The 21,100-nt window shown below is 45.7% G+C and overlaps 1 protein-coding gene across 2 annotated transcripts in view; it reads left to right on the forward strand.

The window, feature by feature from the left end:
* The window catches only part of LOC147906026 (uncharacterized protein ycf23-like), a 61,415-nt gene extending 40,587 nt beyond the window's left edge, over positions 1-20,828 (forward strand). Inside the window, exons 9-11 of one of the 2 annotated variants that reach the window (XM_087382731.1) lie at positions 19,961-20,191; positions 20,282-20,319; positions 20,475-20,827. In XM_087382731.1, coding sequence (XP_087238857.1) covers positions 19,961-20,092 — 132 coding nt within the window. In that variant the 3' untranslated portion in view covers positions 20,093-20,191; positions 20,282-20,319; positions 20,475-20,827. Of the gene's footprint in view, positions 1-19,960; positions 20,192-20,281 lie in introns of both variants that reach the window. The other variant, XM_087382740.1, reaches the window with a different exon arrangement.
* Positions 20,829-21,100: the final 272 nt, after the last annotated feature.

Here is a 21,100-nt window from a genome sequence, read left to right on the forward strand (position 1 = left end):
ATTCTTCTAGTTAGAAGAAAGGCACTTCTTTGCACTTATTTGTAGATTATAAGAGTTTGAATAGACTAACTATCAAGAAAAAATATTCTTTACCAAGGATGGATAGTCTCATTGATTGGCTTTCATAGCCAAGTATATTATGAAGATTGATTTGAGAACAGGCTATCATTAGATATGGATATTTGGAAAAGATGTCTATAAGACCGTGTTTAATATGCCATTTGGCCGTTATAATTCCATTTGGACTCAACTTTCGAGCAGATGATGATCTCTTTTGTCCATATTTGGGAGATTTTGTAGTTTTTCTAGACATCTTTTATAGCAAGACTCTTTTAGAGCATGGACGCCATTTGCACATAGTTTTGTTCATACTTTGAGAAGAGCAGCTCTTTGCGAAAAAAAGCAAATGCAAATTCTCAAAACAGGAAATCACACACCTTGGACACATCATTTTGGTTAATGGTGCCCTTATTGACTATGAGAATGGATATCTTGAGAACGATTACCAAGGTCAAAGCCCTTCTTAAATTTGTGAATTTCTTCTTGACTTTATGTGGAACTAAGACTTGTCTAAAGGGGGTGGAAAAAGGGAAGTACAATTAAGTAGCTGCCCATTTTGTGGACTAACGAGCTTGATGCATGTTTCAAGCAATTGAAACATGAGGCTATATCAGCTTCTATGTTGCATGATAGAGTTTATGGTTTCGATCTTGTTTGTGACTGTCATGAGATGAAACTTCGCTATATGTTTTGTTTTCAGAGGATGGTGAGTTTGAGCATGTTCCTGGATCTCTCTCACACACACACACACTTTTTTTTTAGTGAGAAGAAATCTTTTATTGCTGTAAAATAATTACATTCATAGTTACTTCGAAAATGGAGTAACTACTACTCAACTAAAGATCTCAGTATAAGCTGTATACACATCCTGATCAATCAAACGAGTCTGAACACAATCATAGAATGATTGCTGCAGAGATCGTTTGAAAAAAACAAAAGATGAAAATAGTGGATCACCAAAGACTCTATGATTTCTGTCCATCCATAAAGTCCATAGTGCCCAGTAGCGTACCCATACAAAAAATAAGTCAAAACCCTGTCTCGGTGGATGAAAACCAAACAACCAGAAAAACTTGCCAAAAGTAACAGTAGGAAATCTCGCTCGAAGCCTCTGTCGGATGAGAGCGATGAAGTCACAACTTTGTGTGGACAGAACCAAAAGATGTGAAGCACATATTCAATAGAGTGCAAGCATCTATGACAAACAGTCGGAGCAATATGTCTGCGTGCGAGTAACTGTCCAGATGGAAAAATGCCAAGCAGGACTCGCCAAAGGAAAAGCTGTTGCCGAAGAGGGACTTTGTAATGCCAAAGGAGACGCAACTGTTTTCTCCACCACTTTAGTGGGCGATCCATATGCCAAACAATATTTGCTCTGTCAGAAATCCAAGGCGGAAGTAATAACACTTTATACAGAGATGACACTGTGATATGTGAGAGCTTCAAGGGACGGGCTGAAGAGGAAGAAGAGTGTAAAATCCAATCCTCAAGCCTATTCTGAAGTTTTAAACAAGGTACCGGCAAGAACGGTTGAAGCATTGCTGGAATCGTATGCCATAAAGGACGATAATAAGCTCCCAAACCGTATTTGCTAGTAGCCATAGAAAAGGATAAAAGTGTGCCATCATCCTGAAGTACATCCGCCACAGATGAAATGCCTTTGAAAGAGAGAAAATAAGAACGTCTGGGTTCTTGTATGGCCAAAGAAGGGTAGAATACTTTAGACCAATAAATATTCTCAGCCCTCAAAGAATTTCCCGACAGAGAATCTCGGCCATGCCATTCCAAGTGGGATAAAATATGTTTCCAATCAAGAAGCAGGCGAGAGACAAAAGGGCAGCCTCTGATCTTGCCTTGGATAGAGCCAAATAGGAAATCCCATTGAGTAGGCTGCCAATGCCCAAAGGCAGAAGTATGAATATGTAATAAGAGAGAGCGGATCATGAAAGCCCAAGGCTGATCTCCTTGCATAAACTGCAACATCATTTTCCCTCTGTGAGCAAGTAAATGCATTTGAATATTGAGAATGTTGAGACCCCCGTGTATCTTTGGAGAACAGAGACGATGCATAGAGAGTAATCTGAGACTTTTCTTGCCATTTTTTGAACACCAGAAAATTTCCATGATAGCTGACATAAAGGAAACCAGATCTGCCTTAGTGAACATAATGAGAGGTAGATAAAATTTTATGTATGCTATTAAAATGGATTGTGTGATTCGCAAACGAACATGTAATGGCCAAGTTGCAAGCTTCCAATATTCAAGTTTTGCCCTCAACTTTGTTAGCACCCAATCAATTTGTTGGGAACGGGTGAGTCCCCAACCTAGAGGATAGCCAAGATGTCGAATCAATTGAGAAGCGGAGACAATTTCCCCAGGCCACAAAATACTGTGCCATTCCTGAGCATGCAACGGCAACAATTTTGATTTTTGAAAATTGACCCGAAGACCAACAGCCAATCCATATGTAGAAAGAGCCCGCATAATCATGGACAGATCACTCCGAGTATTTTTTGGAGTAAAGAATGAATCATCAGCATATGCTTGAGCGATCATGCTATGACTGCCAGGAATCTCCAAACCGTGCAACTGGTCAGTGTCCAAAAGGTGGTCCAAATATTGAAGCATTGGATGAGTGGCTATGGCAAAAAGTAAAGCACTTAGGGGACATCCTTGCCTAACAGAACAACCAAGAGTCCAGGATGTAGAAATATCCCCTGAAAGTATGCAAGCAGCTTTACTATCTTGATATAGCCAAGTGATAACTTGCTGCATTTTTGTGCCAAATCCCAATGCTTGCATAGTTGATGAAATAAAGTCCCTCTTAACAGTATCAAAGGCTTTGGCAATATCAACTTGCAATAACAAAACATCCTGCTGCGTGTATTTGGCATATTTAATTCCAACATAGGCATTAGTAATGTTATCTGTGATATGCCTACGCGGGACAAAGCCATATTGGGCAGGATGCAACCCATCATGTAAAAACCCCTTAAGCTGATCGACTATCATTTTGGTAGGGACTTTGTAATTGACTGGCATAAGGGTGATAGGTCTCCAGTCTGCTAAAGATTCACAAATTTGCTTTTTTGGAAGGAGTTTAACAAGACCTGTCTTCCATGTGTCTGGCATTTTCTGATTTTGCCATGCAGCATTCACCATATGTAGCAATGTATGCTTCAAAAGAGGCCAATATTCTAGAAAAAACTCGACTGTAAGACCATCCCATCCTGGAGATTTCCATCTGCCACAGGATTTGATTGCATCTGACAATTCCCTTTCAGTAAAAGGTTCCTCCAATTCCAAAGCTTGAGTAGTGGAAATTATAGGAGAAACATGCTGTAACAGCAAATTTCGTGCAACCAAAACCTGCTGTGACGGAGGAACTGCAGAACCAAACTGCTGAGAGAAATGATGCACACAAGTAGAAGCAAGCTGTGACCGTGAGGTGGTCCATGATCCATCAGGCATAAGCACCCTGCAAATTTCTGTATTTAATCTCCTCTGATGCAAGCTTTTGAAAAATTGTTTGGAAGAGCAGCCTTTATCTGTAAAGGCTCTTTGTCTTGCTCTAGTCTCCCATTTAGCCAATTTCCTGTGATCATTGAGTTTAAGACAATGTCTAGCCTGGCATAGTGTTGTTTGCTCATGCAGGGACAACGAATGAAGATGGCTAAGTTCAGTGAGGTCCTGACAAGTGAATTTGGCCTGAGCAATAGTTTCCTTCAGAGTCTTCATGTAAGACTTGCCATAACCTCTAATCACAACTTGCATTTTTGAAACAAAAGAATCCCAGGCATCATCAATATGAAAATGGCTGCGAGAAGACAGAGAATGAGATGCTTCAGTAACCATGGCCTTGAAAGCAGCATGTTGCAAATAGCTATTGTTCACGATCAGATGTCGCCTTTGTGGCAATCTATCATCTGGCATAGCATGAAAGGATAAGCGCAACCATAGAGGTGCATGATCTGAATGCACAAAGGCATAGTCAATCCACATTTTGCATGTAAAATTACCATTTTGTTGCGGAGCTACACTATACCATCGATCCAGACGTGCCTGATAAGAAGAAAGGGCATTATGTTGGATGTATCCAGGTGACAAAGGCTGCAATTCCTTCCAAAGGTCAACCAAATCCAGATGCATTAGTAATTGAGACCATGCATGCCTTTCAGGGGTTAACATATGAGTATGTCTGGAGGTATTGTCACCCTGTTGTGGAGCATTATTGAAATCCCTACATATAAAGGCATGATATCTCCATGGATATTGTTGCATGGCATCCCAAATTGTAGTTCTTTCTCTAGAGGATTGAGGTGCATAAACAGAAGCAAATTCAAACACCTCTCCTCGAATGATGCATTGAAGAACAAGCCATCTGCCTTTGTTGTCATTTAAAGCAATAACTGGTTGAAGCTCATGTTTGATCAGAAGGACTACTCCTGAGAAAGAGTGCTCCCCAGCATAAAAAATATCATAGCCATAGTAGTGTCCTGTCTTTCCTTCATAGACATGTTGGTTGTGTTCTTGTAATGCCACTATGTCAGGCTGGAATCTGTTGATATACAGCCACACAGATTTTCCATTTCCTACTGTCACACATCCCCTGGACATTGAGTGTAAAACATTTGATATGAGCAGTCATATTTACAGATATTTATAGTAATGTAACAATTATGTACAACATCAAATTTCATGATGTCAGCCTTGCATTTCTATCTCAGGGTCAAGGCCTCTCCCCTGAGAAGAAGTATCCACATGAGATGTAGACAGCAAAGCAGCAACCTCTTCTTCAGGGAAGAGTGTTCTGCTAGCTGTCACTACAGCCCATGTGATCCCAATTCTCGTATTGACCTCCGGGGTGTTTCCACTAGAAGACGCATCATTCTAAGTACGAGGGGGTGAAAGTCTTCGAGCAGAAATAACTTTTCGTGAACTTCGCCATCCATCAGTTGGAGGTTTCTGTCCTTTTGTTGAGGGTTGAATAGCAGGAGGTGAATGTGAAGAAACATTCCCATTTGAAACCACTGGAGCTTTACCTTTATCCTGAATTCCAGAAAACTGTCTACTACCTTTGTTTTTATTTGCAAAGGAGGTAGGAGCATCTTTAGTAGGCATTTGAACCGGCGAAGTAGCAGGAGGCATTTTATGCTGATTCATTGGACACTGTGAAGCCATGTTTCAAATTTTTTGCAGTCAAAACAAGCCCCTGCAAATAATCCCCATTTCAGTTTATAAAAAGCACTTCCCATGTCTACATTATTCACCGTGACTGAATAAGACTATGGTGTGGGATTATCAGTATCCCAGAGAATGCAAAATCGATTCGAGTTGCCATTAGGCCGTGGTGGGCAGACCACTTCGCCTAAAGATGCTGCAATTTTAGGCAAGAGTGAGGCCATGCATTGTGGGAAGTCTACAACTTCAACCCAGACCGGACATCTGTGTTGGATTAAAGCTTGAAAATCCCTTGTGGGAGACCATTGCAATACATGCACCATTTGCTGCCCAAAAAAGAGGGGCGAATGTTCCAAAAGCATTGGTCTGTGTATCTCATCTACCATAATAACCTCAAAAAACCCCCTGGTTGCATAGTGTACTTTGCGAACAAACGAGCCAGCCAGTGTGCGAGTCAACCAGTTGCCTATCTCTGCAGCAGGTGGCAGCAGTTTTAGCATATTCTCTGACTGGATCCACAATTTCATCTACTTCAACCATGAGGCCAACCGATGGAACCGAGTCTTTCCACTCTTTCCTTGTGTTTGCAAATCCTTCATGCATGACATCATAGACCAGTTGGGCCTCAAGAGTATCATGTACGGGGTCATGTTGACCCTCAGCCTGCTTTTGCTTCTTGCAAAAAACCGAACGCTCCTTTTGAAAAGTTTTTTCATAGGAATATTCAACCATAGCTTTGTAAAAAGTGGAACCCAGAAAGGAGGTATCTGTAAAGTGATAGTGGAGGGAAAAAACCAGTCCAAAAAAAAGCCCACAGGAAGCCCACAGAGAAGAGAAAAAGAGTATATTTGTAAGGAGAAAGAAGGGAAAGAGGGATGTAGAGGTCGAGAGAAATAAAAACAGTTTTGTAGAGGAAAAAGAGAGAAAAAACCAGTTAAAAAAAACCCAGATGATCTATATTTCAGAGGAAAAGGGAAGATTTTGGCGATGGGAAAGGTGCACCAGACCCAAAGACTCAAGAGGGGAGAAACGGGAGCAAAAGCCTTCAAAATCAGCGCGTAGATGTAGTCCGCAGGCAAAACCCTGTGTGGAAACGATCCAGGAACCGGAGATGATCTGGGAGCAGTAAACTGCAGCAGGCGGAACTGTCCGTACAGGCCGTACACATGTACGGAACTCTGGCGGGCTGTACAGCAGGTAAGAACTGCTCCAAAACACCGGTTTTTGGGCTCTGATGCAGCGCAACAGGGAGCTGAGGCTCACGGGCTGGTTGCGGGAGGCTCTAGAGCTGTTCTGTTCTCTCTCTCACCACACACACACTCGATCCCACCTCACACACACACACACACACACACACACACGAGACAGTTACATCTCTCACACACACACACACACACACACACACACACACACACTTCTTACATATCACAGTGGAGGGTTTCATTGATGCACTAGGATACATGGAGATTCACCTCCCCACTTGCTGAGGATCTCCCTTGGGCAGTTCCGGGTTTCTTCACACAGACTTCGTATCGAGAGCGGCAGAGCAGAGTGGTTACCTAGGGAGAGGTGCATATGCACATTGTGTGACATGCATGAGGTTGAGACAAAGGAGCATTTCATCTTCAGGTGTCCTGTTTACTAAGAGATCCGAGGGCGTTTCTACTGCCTCTTCAGATAGTTATGGGGTTCTGGCCTGTTTCCTCTCCTACTCGGACAAGCGATGTTTGGCTGGTTTCATTCATGAGGTGCTCAGACACCGCGATCGGATACTCCAAGCACGGAGACAGGAGCAGATTTCTCCCTCAACTGATACCTCTCAGAGCTCTATCATGGAGTTCTTTCAGCCAGATCACATACATTCCCACGAGGCGAGACCTCGACATGACCGTGACCCGGAGCCTGTGACTCGGCAGCTCAGACAGAGGGTTGACTCACAGATCATACTTTGGGGCATCCCCTCCTTGTTTAGGGTCGCAACCCGACGGACGGGGGTCACAGTGGCCTTGGTTAGACGCAGAACTACGACTAGGAGACGTACTAGGACTGCACCCTTGAGGGGGCGACATCGTTCTATTGCTGACCTCATGCCTCCATTTCCACGACCTCATCCATCCTGATGACTTGCTGCTGTTGTTGATGATGATGATGGTTATGATGATGTCGTCGATGATGCTGAGATTGATATATGTAGTCGAGATATGACTATGTTGTACTTAGGACTTAGTACTGCCATTTTACATTTTTTTTGCATTTTGCATTGGTGTGGATGCTCGTTTAGTGGCTCCACTACCATAGCTCATTGTATCAAGTTTTTTAGAGTCTCATAGACCCATCGGTCTTCCGAAGACTTTAATAAACTTTCTTTCTTTTTCTCTCTCTCTCTCTCTCTCTCTCTCTCTCTCTCTTTCTCTCTCTCTCTCTCTCTCTCTCTCGGACTGATACCATGACTCCCAGATATGTCGTGGGAGCTTTCGCATTGCCTACTGGAGTCTCTTTAGAGCCTCAGAGATTTTTATTTTTTTCGAGATTTGAGTTTTTGAGATCATTATTTAGCTTAGCACTCAGCAGGGGTCTTACCGAGCCCTTTGCTTGAGTCAAAGGCGGCTTGTATGAGTTGTTCTGCAAATTGTACTGTCTCATAGGCCCGTGAGGCCTCCCGAAGATGCTAATACAACTCTCTCTCTCTCTCTCTCTCTCTTAATAACCACCCCCCCCACACACACTCACCCCACCCACCCTCCCCCCCCCCCCCACACACACACACACGCACGCGCGCATGCACGCACAGAGAGACAAGTGGCAAGCTTGACTATTTCATTCTAGGGAGATTCTTTGTTAGCGTAGCTAGTAGCGCACAAGCTAGGGGAGCTTATAGAGCACTGGCTAATATATGCTCATAGGCACAAGTAACTGAAGCATGGGAGCAGGCTTTCCAAAACTCAAATCAGTGAAAAGCATGGGTACTGTCAGTGATATAGTGGAAATTGGAATGCCGACCTGAACCAGGCTAGGTTAGAAAGAGAAACAAATCAAGATTCCTTCAAAAAGCAGGGAAAGCTTGCATAGAAAGAACTGGCCTGGTCTGCCCTCTAGACTTTGCTATGCTAAAGATATTTCTCTGTTGCTTCCACCTTGAATCTTCACTTTTCCCAAATACATCTGAAATATGTCATAGGTAGGAAAGATGTAATTGAAAGGCGGCACTCAGATTTGAAGGAATAGAGAGATAGAGAGTGTGAGAGCAGGAGAGAGTGAGAGAGACGTAAGCTTGGAGACTGTAGTTGCTCAATAGAGTGTGTAAAGAGTACAACACAAAGTAGTGTAGATAAGGTTTTGTCATAGTGACAAAACCTTAGTAGTCACTAACCATAGTTAGTGAACTAACTGCAGTTAGGGGGAAAAACCTCTAAATGAGGGAAAAGTGCCCCTAACTAACTTATTATATTACATTGGTCACTGCTGAATTATAGATATAATTCCAACACCCCCCTGCAGTGCCAATGTCATGTACAAGGCTGATCAATCACCAAACGGATATAAGTTCAGGGCACTGCGAAATGCCTCGAACTTCTCACGTGGTAGCGCTTTGGTGAAGATATCTGCAACGTTGTCATGTGTGGACACAAAGATCATACTGATCTCTCCTGCATGTAGTTTCTCTCTGACATAATGATAGTGAACCTCAATGTGCTTCGTGCGAGCATGAAACACTGGATTCTTTGCCACTGCAATGGCACTCTGACTATCAGTGAGAATTGGAGAAGGACCCTCCAAAGACAGATAAAGATCAGCAAATAAACGTCTCAGCCAGACACATTCCACTGTTGCTGTGAAAGCTGCCCTGTACTCAGCTTCACATGATGAGGTAGCCACTGTAGATTGTTTCTTGCTTAGCCATGAAATGCAAGATTTTCCCAAAAAGAAACAATTGCCACTAGTGGACTGCCTAGTGTCATAATCACCAGCCCAATCTGAATCACTGTAGGCATGCATCTGCAAGTCACCCCCCCTGGGAAATAGTAAGCCAAAAGACTTGGTGCCTTGCAAATAACGGAAGATGCGCTTAACTGCCTGCCAATGCATAGTTTTAGGGCTGTGCATATACCTGCTCACCTGAGATACTGCAAACTGAATATCAGGCCTAGTATTGCAGAGATATATGAGGCATCCAACAGCTTGACTGTAAAGTGTGGCATCAACTGATTCTCCTGCATCATGCATTGTGAGTTTCAGCCCCGGTTCCATAGGAGTAGATATGGGCTTACACTCTTGCATGTTAAATCTGTCCAAAAGTTTCTGAACATACTTGGACTGAGACATAACAGTGCCACGTCTCTCATGAGAGAACTGGATCCCCAAATAAAAATGAAGCAGCCCCAAATCTGACATATCAAAGTGGGTCTGCAAATCAGTTTTGAAATCTGCAATTTTGTCGTCATTGGACCCTGTGAGCAGTAAGTCATCAACATAAAGAAGGATGACTAATATTTCCCCCCCATCCATCTTGATGTAGAGGGTGCTCTCAGTAGGACTATTGTGCAGCCCCTTGCTGGTCAAAAAGGCATGTATCTTGGCATACCATGCACGAGGGGCCTGTTTCAGCCCATATAAAGCTTTATTAAGCTTGCAGACTTGAAGTGCATTTGCTGTAATTTCAAAACCCGGAGGTGGTTTGACATACACTTCTTCCAGCAAGTCCCCATTTAAGAAGGCTGTTTTGATGTCCAACTGATGAACATTCCACTCAAAATGTGCAGCCATTGCAATTACTGAGCGGATGGTGGTCATCCGGGATGTAGGAGCAAAAGTCTCCTCATAATCTATGCCCTTTTTCTGAGCATAGCCTTTAGCAACCAGCCTAGCTTTATATCTGTCAATGGAGCCATCTGGCTTCCGTTTGACTTTAAATACCCATCGTGTGCCAATAGCATGTTTACCCGGTGGCAAGTCCACAACATCCCAAGTCTGATTTTTGGCAATGGACTGCAACTCATCGTGCATGGCATTCATCCAATGCACATTACCTTGTGCCTCTTCAAAGGTGGCAGGCTCCTCTTCATCAAGGAGAGTACCTGCATATGCTGATTCCACTGAATTAGCACCTTCCATGTGCCTTGCTGCACTGCGAGTCCTGCCAGGTAACGGAGCATCAAGTTTACTCTCCCGGAGAGTCTGTAACAGCCAGTTTGGGACTGTTTTTGCTGCATGTATGTCTGCAATTTCTTGCTGTACCACTTGTTCCACTTCCTGTGGAGGAGGCATGACATCCCGTGGCGGAACTGAAGCATGTGAAGGTTGCTGTAAATTCTGATTTGGATCAGAAAAATCAGCAGGGGAACCCAAAGCAATGGGTAGCAACCCTTGAAATACATCTTCTGAAGGTGAAGGCATATGAAAATCAGCCTGAGTGTAAGCTGAATTTTCAGAAAATATCACATCTCTACTTACAATGATTTTGCGTGTAGCAGGATTGTAGAGACGATACCCCTTGCTTTCTGCACTGTATCCAACAAATATGCATTTGATGGCTTTATCTGACAATTTGTGCCTAAATTCAACTGGCACATGTGCATAGGCAAGGCATCCAAAGACTCGGAAGTGATCCACTGAAGGCTTCCTGTCATTCCAGACCTCAAAAGGAGTTTTTGTTTTTAAAGCCTTAGTGGGAGCCCTGTTCAAAATGTAATTGGCACACATCAAACCCTCTAACCAGAATTTATGAGGCATGTGTTTGCTTTTCAGCATACATCTGTCCATCTCCATGAGGGTTCTATTTTTCCTCTCAGCTTTGCCATTTTGCTGAGGGGTCAGCCTGACTGTGAGCTGATGCACAATACCCTTTTGTTTGAGGAAAGCATCAAATTCTGCAGATAGGTATTCCCCACCTCTATCCGTGCGTAATATCTGTATCTTGAGCCCGGTTTCATTTTCAACCATGGCTGAAAAGTGTTTAAACACTGTGAACACTTCAGATTTCTTTTTCAGCCCATAAACCCAAGTAAAATTGGAGTAGTCATCAATAAATGTGACAAAGTAGAGATGACCACCCAATGAAGGAGTCCTCATGGGACCACAGACATCACTGTGTATAAGCTGCAATTTGCGAACAGCTTTAACTGAACCATCCTTTTTGAAGGGAAATCTATGCATTTTACCTAAAATGCACCCTTCACAGGCATGTGGAGGAGGTATTGCAAGAGGGGGCAATGCATCAACCATTGAAAATTTCTGAAGTGTCATCAAGCTGTTGTAATGCATGTGGCCATATCTGGCATGCCATAATTCTGCATTTTGCATGGCAACTGTAGGGGAAGAAATTGCCAAAGCATGAGCTGCTCTTTTCTGAAAAATATCAAGCTGAAAAAGCCCACGCAGCAGAGTACCAGATAACATTAAGGCATTGTTAGCTTCCCTGTCCCGGACAGCACATTTGTCATCCTCAAAGATGACCTGAAATCCATCTCTGTTAAGAGTGGACACTGAAAGGAGATTTTTGGTTATGCCAGGCACATATAAAACATCAGAAAGTCTGAAAATTGAGCCATCAATTGCAGTGAGCTCAACTTCTCCTGTGCCACGTACTGAATATGAGGAGTTATTGGCACAAGTGACTTTCTTACCAACAGGAGGTGGATGCAAGGAAGTAAAAAGAGACTTCCTCGAAGTGATGTGCTTGGATGCACCGCTGTCAAAATACCATATGTTCAGTGTTTCATCGACACTGAAAGCAGATGCATCTGAAGGAGAGTCAAAACTGCAAGTCAAAAATGCATAAGTGTCATCACTGCATGAAGCTGTACTATCCCGAGCATCTGGAACAGCCAACCTAGAATCGGAAATGCAAGATAAAAAGGCATAATCTTGACCAACAAAGTTGGCTGCAGCATCCCCACTGTCAGATGCACAAGGGGCTGAATCTGAAACAGCCATTCCTGAGCTGTTTTTCTTTTCCTTTGCAATCCTTTTCCTGCATTCTGCTATGTGATGACCTGGCTTTTTGCAGTAGTGACAGAAACCCTTCTTTTTGGGCTTGCTTGCATCACTTTTAGCCTTTTGTGAAGGCTGTCCTGACCCACTGGAAGGCTGATTTGCTGCTGTTTTTGCCTGTCCCTTTGTTTTTGATTTGAATTTTGAGAGCATGGCTTGTTCACCTGCACGTGAAGCCAAATTTTTCCTGGTCTGCTCTTCCTGAAGCAGAAGTCCTATCAGCTCATGAAAAGAAAGAGGATTTGCACCCCCCCTCAATGATAAATTGAGCGAAGTATGAAAGCTGAGATAAGACTCAGGAAGAGAATTCAGAGTGGTTGTAATCATCTCTGAATCAGGAATAATTTCATCTATATTTAACAACTGCTCTCTGAGATCCTGTAGCTTAGTGAGGTGGGCTGACATGGAGTCACCTTCCTCCATATGTGTATTGGTCAACTCTCTTTTTAAAAAAGATACCCTGGCATCATTCCGTGCTGCATACATGCTTTCCAAAATATCCCACGCTGCCCTGGAGGTCTTACACGACCGGATATGCGGAATGATTGATCTTTTTACTGAAAGAGAGATGCAAGACAAAGCTAAGGCATCTCGTGAATCCCATCTCTTTTGTTCAGGAGTATTAACTGTAGCTGCACCAACAACTTGTCCTGCAGCTGCACTTTGTGCACGACCTCTTCCACCTCCTTGATGAGGAGGGGTAGCAGGTGCAATATCTGCTGGTCGGATTTCATCCCCATTGACATAATCCCATAAATTACGAGAAATCAGAATATTACGTACCATGAAACTCCAGAGGGAGTAGTTGGTACCATCCAATTTGTCTTCCTGAGAAAGACCACCGAACTGAAAATCATTCTGATTTTGATGGGCCATATCTGAAAAAGGAATTGAAGCAGATACAAAGCTGAATTCCCTTACTGGGAATAAAATGCACAACTCCCAAAAAACACACCCAAGCACGGGCTGTATAAGCAACTTAGATTTCTGCACTTGAGCTGTCAGAAATCTGTCCAAGCATAGAACACTCTCCAAAATCTGCCAAAAGTGTTCCAAACACTCCAATAAAGGCAGTATATACTGAATACTCCAAAAAATGCTCTCCAAACACAAAAGCCCCAATTTGTAGCTAAAAATTGCAGCCAGAAAGGGGTAAAATTACTAAAAGCCCCAAATCTGCAATTTTTGAACAAAAGCCCCAAATTTCAGACTAGATCTGCAGATCTGTCTGTAAAAGCCCCAAATGTACTCCCAGAAAATAACTGCCCCAATTTGTGGTTTCCTGCAAGATGAGCCTGTCCAAAAACACCTGTGGCTTAAGGCAACTGGTGTCGATCTGCAAGTACAGATTGTACAGCTGACAGAAGCAAGGACTGTACGGTCAGTACGAACTGTACGGTCAGTACGGAACAGACCGTACGGTACTGATGACGCAGGTACAGTCGAAAAACAAAACTGTACGGAAGCAGGATGGCGATGATGTACGGCGAAAATGGTACGGACGGCGGAACCTGTACGGCGTACGGCAAAATCTGTACGGACGGCGAAAATTGTACGGACAGCGGAATTCGTACGGCGTACGGCGAAATCTGTTCGGACGGCGAAAACTGTACGGCGATGGTACGTCGGATTCCGTACAGTCGTACGGACTGTACGGACGAGTTGTAGCAGGGAGAGAACGTTGAGGGAGCTGGTGGCCCGAGGGTAGTTGAACCCGCTCTGATACCAAATGAAGGAATAGAGAGATAGAGAGTGTGAGAGCAGGAGAGAGTGAGAGAGACGTAAGCTTGGAGACTGTAGTTGCTCAATAGAGTGTGTAAAGAGTACAACACAAAGTAGTGTAGATAAGGTTTTGTCATAGTGACAAAACCTTAGTAGTCACTAATTATAGTTAGTGAACTAACTGCAGTTAGGGGGAAAAACCTCTAAATGAGGGAAAAGTGCCCCTAACTAACTTATTATATTACATTGGTCACTGCTGAATTATAGATATAATTCCAACAAGATTAACCTCCATGATGTAAGCTTGTAAGATGCTTAGTTTAATAGTTTAATGCCATAGGAGTTGCTCGGTGAGCTCCCCCCCCTCTGCCTGTGGCGGCTTGTAGGCTGCCCATGGCCTGTTTGCTCTCCCGCTGCCCGCCATGCCTCCCCCGCTCCATCTCCGCCCACCTCCGCCCCCTGCTCTGCCTCCGCCCGCTCTGCCCCCCTCGCTCCACCTCCGTCCTCGCCCCTACCCTCCGCCCTTACCCTCGCCCTCGCCCTTACCCTCCGCCCTCTTTGCCTCCCCTTGCTCCACCTCCGCTCTGCCCGCCCCCCCGCTCTGCCTCCCCTTGCTCCACCTCCGCCTACCTCTGCCCCCTGCTCCGCCTTGCCTCCCCCGCTCCTCCTCCCTCTCCACTTCGGTCATCTCCCCCGCTCCACCTCCGCCTCCCCGCCCGCTACCTTCCTCGCTCCGTCCCCCCCTTGCTGCTCCCCTGCCCCCCCTCCCTCCCTCCTTCCGCCTCCTCGCCTCCCCTCCTTGCCGCCTCGCACCTCTTCCCGCCCTTCTACCCTCCCGCCAGCGTGCCCCTCCCGCCATTCCGCCTCCTCCCACCGTTCTCAGAGATGCTAGCAGCAGAGCGTAGCACTTGGGAGCAGTTCATTTTCATGATCAGTGGCAGAGACCCGTGGAGAGAGCCAGAGTTCAGCAGGACTCATGGCGGCCTTCTCTTCTCCTTTGGACAGAGGAGATACGATGGATTGCTCGAGAGATTAGACCGCTTCTATGTTGGGAACTGGGCATTACACAGAGGCGGTTCTACCGAGATTCTGGCAGGTACCACGATGTTCGACCACTCTCCAGTGGTACTTCACTTAGATCAGCCCCACCGAGGTCTCCCCCAGAAGGGGGTCCGCATTTCAGAGGACCTCCTGCAGGACGAGGAGATTCAATAGGTTATGACAGAGATATGGGAGCACTCAGAGATGGCACCGAGTGAGGGTTGGGCTGCGTGGGTGGCCGAAGCGATTCAGAGGAGCAGTGTGGAGCTACAGGCTCACGCCCTTAGGCGGAGGAGGACCCTTTAGGAGCGAGAGCGGGCTTTGAGGAGAGACCTCGCCTCCATCGAGAGGCTCAGGGAGCAGGACTTAGTTTCTCAGTGGCTTAGTGACAGATTGGAGAGCGCTCATCTCGAGCTTTAGGACACAGAGTTGCAACGGGCTGAGTTCTCCTACCATTCCTCTCGGGCCCGATGGGTATAGCAGGGGGACAGGATGATGAAGCAGTTCTTTCAGACCACTGTGCCCCGATCGACCGGCACATAGATATAGCGTCTTCGGGACTCGCAGGACATCATGCACACTGACTCGCAGGAGATTCTTGACATGACCACCGAATTTTATAGCCAGCTCTTTCAGACAGAGAGGATGACGACCCCAGCTGCTCTTGTGGCCCGAGAGCTAGTTTGGGATCATGTTCCGACAGTAGTCTCGCGGGACTTATGCAGCAGACTTGAGGAGCCCTTCATAGATGAGGAGCTTTGGGAAGCCCTCAAGGCTCTCCCGACCCAAAAGTGCCCCGGGGAGGATGGCTTGACTTCGGCCTTCTTCCGAAACTTATGGGACATTCTCTCTACCCCCTTCTGTTTAGTTTGCTAGGAGATTTTCGACACAGGCCTTCTTCCTCAGTCCTAGTGCAGGAGGTGGATGTGTTTGATCCCGAAAGGGGGAGATAGGTCAGATATTCGACAGTGGAGGCCGATCACTCTGCTTGATACTGCATACAAGATTCTCGCCAAGGTCTTGAGTTTGCGGTTACGGCCTCATCTTTCCAACATCATCCATGACACACAGATTGGGTTTGTCTAGGAGCACGACATCCTGGATAACATCTTCACGTTCTGGGAGGCAGTGGATTGGTTCAGGGAGGAGTCACAGCCACTGGCCATCCTTCTCTTAAACTTTGAGAAGGCCTACGACAGGGTGGAGTGGTCTTTCCTGGAGGGCATTATGAGGAGATTGGGTTTCTCAGACAGATGGGTTAGAGGAGTTTCAGCGCTATACGCAAGGAGCTCTAGTCAAATGATTATTGGAGGATACACAGGCGAGGCCTTTCCTCTCTCTTGCTCGGTTGGCCAGGGCTGCCCACTAGCTTCCTTCCTCTTCCTGTTTGTAGCGGAGGCTCCCAATCAGGCAGGAGGAGGAGCTCCTTGACTCGGAGTTTGCAAATGACACGGCCTTGTATGTTGAGGGCACCACCACGAGTCTAGAGGGAGTCAGAGGCGCCTTGGCTATCTATTGTGAGGCCTCGGGGACACGGATCAACTGGACGAAATCCATAGGCTTCTTCACGGGCTTTGAGGAGACACAGGAGATCCGTGATTGGGGGAGTGACTTTGGTTTTAGATGGATATCGCGGGGCTAGACAGTGAGATACCTCGGATGCCAGGTGGGTATTGACATTACAGAAGAGCAGCAGATTGCCTCGGTCCTTGAGAGTGTTCGGCACAAGCTTCTCTATTGGAGCTCGGCCAAACTCTCTCTCGCAGGTCACGCCTTAGTGGCAAACCTGGTCCTTGCCAATGCCTGGCATATTGCCTCCTGTTGGTGCTTTCACAGAGGATGCATTGGGCAGCTCCGATGGTTGGTACGGAACTTCCTTTGGGTAGGTTCAGACGGCACGAGGAACACTAGGGCCCGAGTAGCTTGGCAGACGGTGATCATGCTGCAGGCACTGGGAGGCTTGGGTATCATTGATCGAGAGATGCAGAGTAGGGCCCTTTTGGGCAAGCTGGTGGTTCGTGGCCTCACCCTAGGTGCCGAGCCTTGGAAGCTCCTCTTACAGAGAGGGCTTCTGAGGAACACCCCACGCACTGGGGGATAGTGGCAGCCTTCACATAGATGGATCTTCTCAGAGGCCCCCTTTACGGGGAAGGGCTCCCCCCTGATGATGAGTCTTCACAGGGTTTGGCAGAGACTAGCAGGGGGTCTCATCCGTGCTCTGCCCCAATGTAGAGAGGAGTTCGAGCGTCAGCCCCTTATGTGGCACCCAGAGGTCAGGGATCAGGAGAGACGTATGCTTGGGCAACGGATTCACATTGGTTGGGCACAGTGGGACAGTGGTCTAGCAGGGTCTTTTGGTCGCTGGAGCAAACTATTTATGGAGGCAGAGACAAGGCTTGACGCCCTAGCGTATCTGAGAGGGGAAGGGCAGCGGATGGGCGAGATCGACTTAGCCATTCCTGAGTGCTGGTGGGAAGGACTTCACATTTGGAGAGATAGCAGATGGCTGGGGCAGTTTTCCCGTACGGGTGTTCCCTTGAGGATTTTGATGCAGCGCGGCAGCACGCACCCTGCTTCTTTTGTGTAGGACGTGGAGGCCTACTACAGCCCCTCACTGGGAGTGACCCTGAGATGGATGGGAGTCTTGATGGGATACATTGGTAGATGATCTGAGTGGTAGGACGCTTGGGGAAGGAGTGGCACATCGATCCTCCCAGTATCTCAGAGTAGGACGCCTCTCGATGGTGCCTTTGGCTATGGGAGGGTAGACCCCTGAGGGAGGTCCAGTGGGACCCTGGGGAGTGGTTCTGGCCCTCCAGGGGCGGCCTAGTTGAGACGATAGATGAGGTGCCTTTCTTTTCCTACACCACACTGATTGGCAGGAGACTTCAGATGGACTCCCTAGAGGGAGAGACACTGGGAGACCTAGAGAGTGCCCCAGGATGTTCACTCCAGGTTTTGGACGCGGTTGTGGTCCAGCTCGCAGCCGAGGAAGATTTCTTACTTCTTCTGGCTGGCAGCCCACGGAGGCTTGCCCATCAGCCCGTGGTTGGAGTAGATGCGAGTGGAGGGACAGTGCCACTACTGCTCAGATGGTGTCCTGGAGACTATCCCACACTGCCTATGGAGCTGTCGTAGCGCAGCGAGGATCTGGATGAGAGTCCTTAGGATCATGACACGCATGTAGAGTTTTCACAGAGACTACACCTGGGGGATGGTGGCTTGGTTGACAAAGGGAGGACACGCGTTCCAGATTGATGAGATCTCCCTAGCCTACCGGATACAGTGTCAAAGCATTTAGAGGATTGCACTCCACGAGGCAACCCCCCCTGACGCCCTAGCTCCTCCTTCCCCTAGGGAAGACATTGTTTGGGAGGTGGTAGCCAGCATCACGGCTTGGAACATTGGGGTGGCTCGCTGCAGTCTCGTGATGGGAGAGCACCCAGTTCCACCCTTGGTTGCCATCTGGTAGAATATCATTTATACTCTACGGTCCACTTGGGAGCGTGGGACTCGAGGCTCCAGGGTGACTATTGAGAGGCGTGCTTGTTTCTACAAGGCTTGGCCTGCAGGTGTTTTCTACATCTTCACTCCGCGAGGGATTTGCTGGCTGTATAGTCCCCCCACTTGGCTGTTAGCCCCAGTTCCCGAGATCCCCTAGGCAGTGAGCTGGGCTTCTCTTGAACAGGCCGGTTTTTCTTTCAGCCTTTTCTGGTTTTTTCATACTCAGCACCTTCGGGGCTGTCGTCTTGTATGAAATCTTTCAAGCATTAATAGAAGGTTCCTTTCTTTGAAAAAAGAAGAAGAAAGAACTGGCCTTATCCTGAGGAGGCACTGCTTTTGGATGAGCAACTGATTAGCTCTAGTTGTATTCACTAGAATTTGTTACCGGTAATTAATAATAACTAGGTAAGACATTGAAGTGATGTGATGATATGTTGGAAACTTTGCCCCATGAACCCTCTACCCTTCCTTTCTATTAATGTTCAGTCCAAGGGGTACCTAACCTAAATATGTCCAAACTTCTGGGATTTGTATCTAAAGCTAGAAATCTGTTCTGTTTGTGAAGTAGACTGATGTGAGTGCCTAAATGGTAAAGGATCTATCTCATATCTACACATGTCAAGAGGAGAGGAGAGATTATGGGAGTGCTTTCAATCTCATATGCATCTTGTTGACATACCACGTAGATGGTGATCTATTGACATATGACACGTTAGTGGCGTTCACCAAAGAACTTGTTGGCATGGAAGCTCATGATGTCAACAGTGACATGCACCAGGTGCACGAGCTCATGGTTAGGGTCACAGGCTCAATGTTTTTGTTCTGTATCATAGATGAAAGATTCTGTGATCAGAGGGCTTTTGCAGCATCAGCTAGTACTATCAAGCAGGAAAATGTCTGCTGCATTGCTATCAGATTTGGTTGACCAGCCTCAGTCCATAATGAAAGTGTATGTAGTGGCTTCTGGGTTTTAATTTAAGGCTCCTGCAGCGTCGTGCTATGAGTTTTTTCTGTTGAGACTTGAACATAATGCATTCAAAGTTTGTGGACGTACCTTTACATGTAACAAATAATTTTCATAAAAGCAAGAGAAATGCCTCCATTGCCTCCACAGATTACAAATGTGTCTCATACCCAAATCACTTTTGACAGATCACGTTCTGTATAATTATGGATTCACATAGCTGTGTATGTATAGTGCTGGAAATACCTGAAGTTCTATCAAGGGCACTGTTTAGTGCAGACTAAGTAGCATTATTGACTTGAGTTTCAGTGGATCACCTGTGCTTTATGGATATCACATAGCTGTGTATGTATAGTGCTGGAAATACATCAAGGGCACTGTTTAGTGCAGACTAAGTAGCATTATTGACTTGAGTTTCAGTGGATCACCTGTGCTTTATGCCTCCAGTATTGTCATGAGCAATTTTAACCTTGGTCTATTTAAACTATATGTTGGCAGGGAGTTGGCTCTGCTGTAAATAAATTGGACAATCAGGTGGCCATGATTGCAGCTGTTCGAAGTATTGCGGATGCCTTACCCGTTCCATCACGTTCTTCTGTCAATCCTGTCTCTAAAGCATGGCTGTCATAGTTCATACTGTTGCTAAAGTTTTGTTGAGGTCAAAAGGGAATTAAGCCTACACGTATTTCCCCGTTCCTGTTTATATTATCTATAAACATCAGTTCCAAGGTATGTTTTTTCTTATGCTTTTGCTTTTCAGTTTATCTTAATACCATCTACGACGTTTCATGCAAGTTTAATTATATTTATGCTATGCAGCTGGGACTGAAAGACAGACAGATGGATGCATCCCATTGGTATTGAACGATATTTACTTTTTAATTGCCTGACTGAAATGTAATACAGAGTTAGCTTGCTTTAGTACAAACGTTGTCTCATTTTGATGTATTCAGGAAGGTTAGAGTGAGTCATTTCATTATGTTGAAGACATTTTTTATTTGGTCTTGTACAGCTCTGATTCTGGAATTTGAAGCTCTAAGATCCCTTTAAAAGATGAACTGTAATTGGTTGCCATATTCTTGAGTATGCTCTGTCTCATGACGTCATGAATTCACAGGAGTGTTATCGGATGACCTGGAAAGACTGTTATTTAATAAGAAGGCTTTTTTGGAAATACAAATGGCATTTTATAGCCCTGAAGATGTGTTTATTTAACGAATTTTTATGGCAAAAGATTGTGCGCATGTGGCTGAAGCCTTCTCCTTTAGTGCTAGCCTTCGTCATGGCTGCATCTGCCCTTCACCTCTGAAGTGCCGACAGAAACTCAGTACGAAGACTTTGTATAAATGGATGCTCAAGTATGTGTGGGTGTGTGGATTTGTATGTGTGAGAGCATATTTTTATACTATGGTCTACACCCACTGTTGGGCGTTGATGACGTCAGTGGGGATGTTGTAGTAGCTAGTCCTTTGCTATGCGTGATGGAGTTTATGGTTTTTAGGGGAGAACAAAGTATGGAAGCACACTGACTATCGTGAGATTGAAACTGCACTATGTTGTGTTTTTAGAGGATGAGTTTGGGAATGTCCCTGGATTCATCTAGGTATATATTAAGTGTATATTGGATGTATACTATGT

The sequence above is a fragment of the Dipteris shenzhenensis genome, chromosome 1, assembly GCF_047967505.1.
Source record: "Dipteris shenzhenensis isolate YYH24624 ecotype China chromosome 1, Dip_SZ_1.0, whole genome shotgun sequence".
NCBI classification, from domain to species: Eukaryota; Viridiplantae; Streptophyta; class Polypodiopsida; order Gleicheniales; family Dipteridaceae; genus Dipteris; species Dipteris shenzhenensis.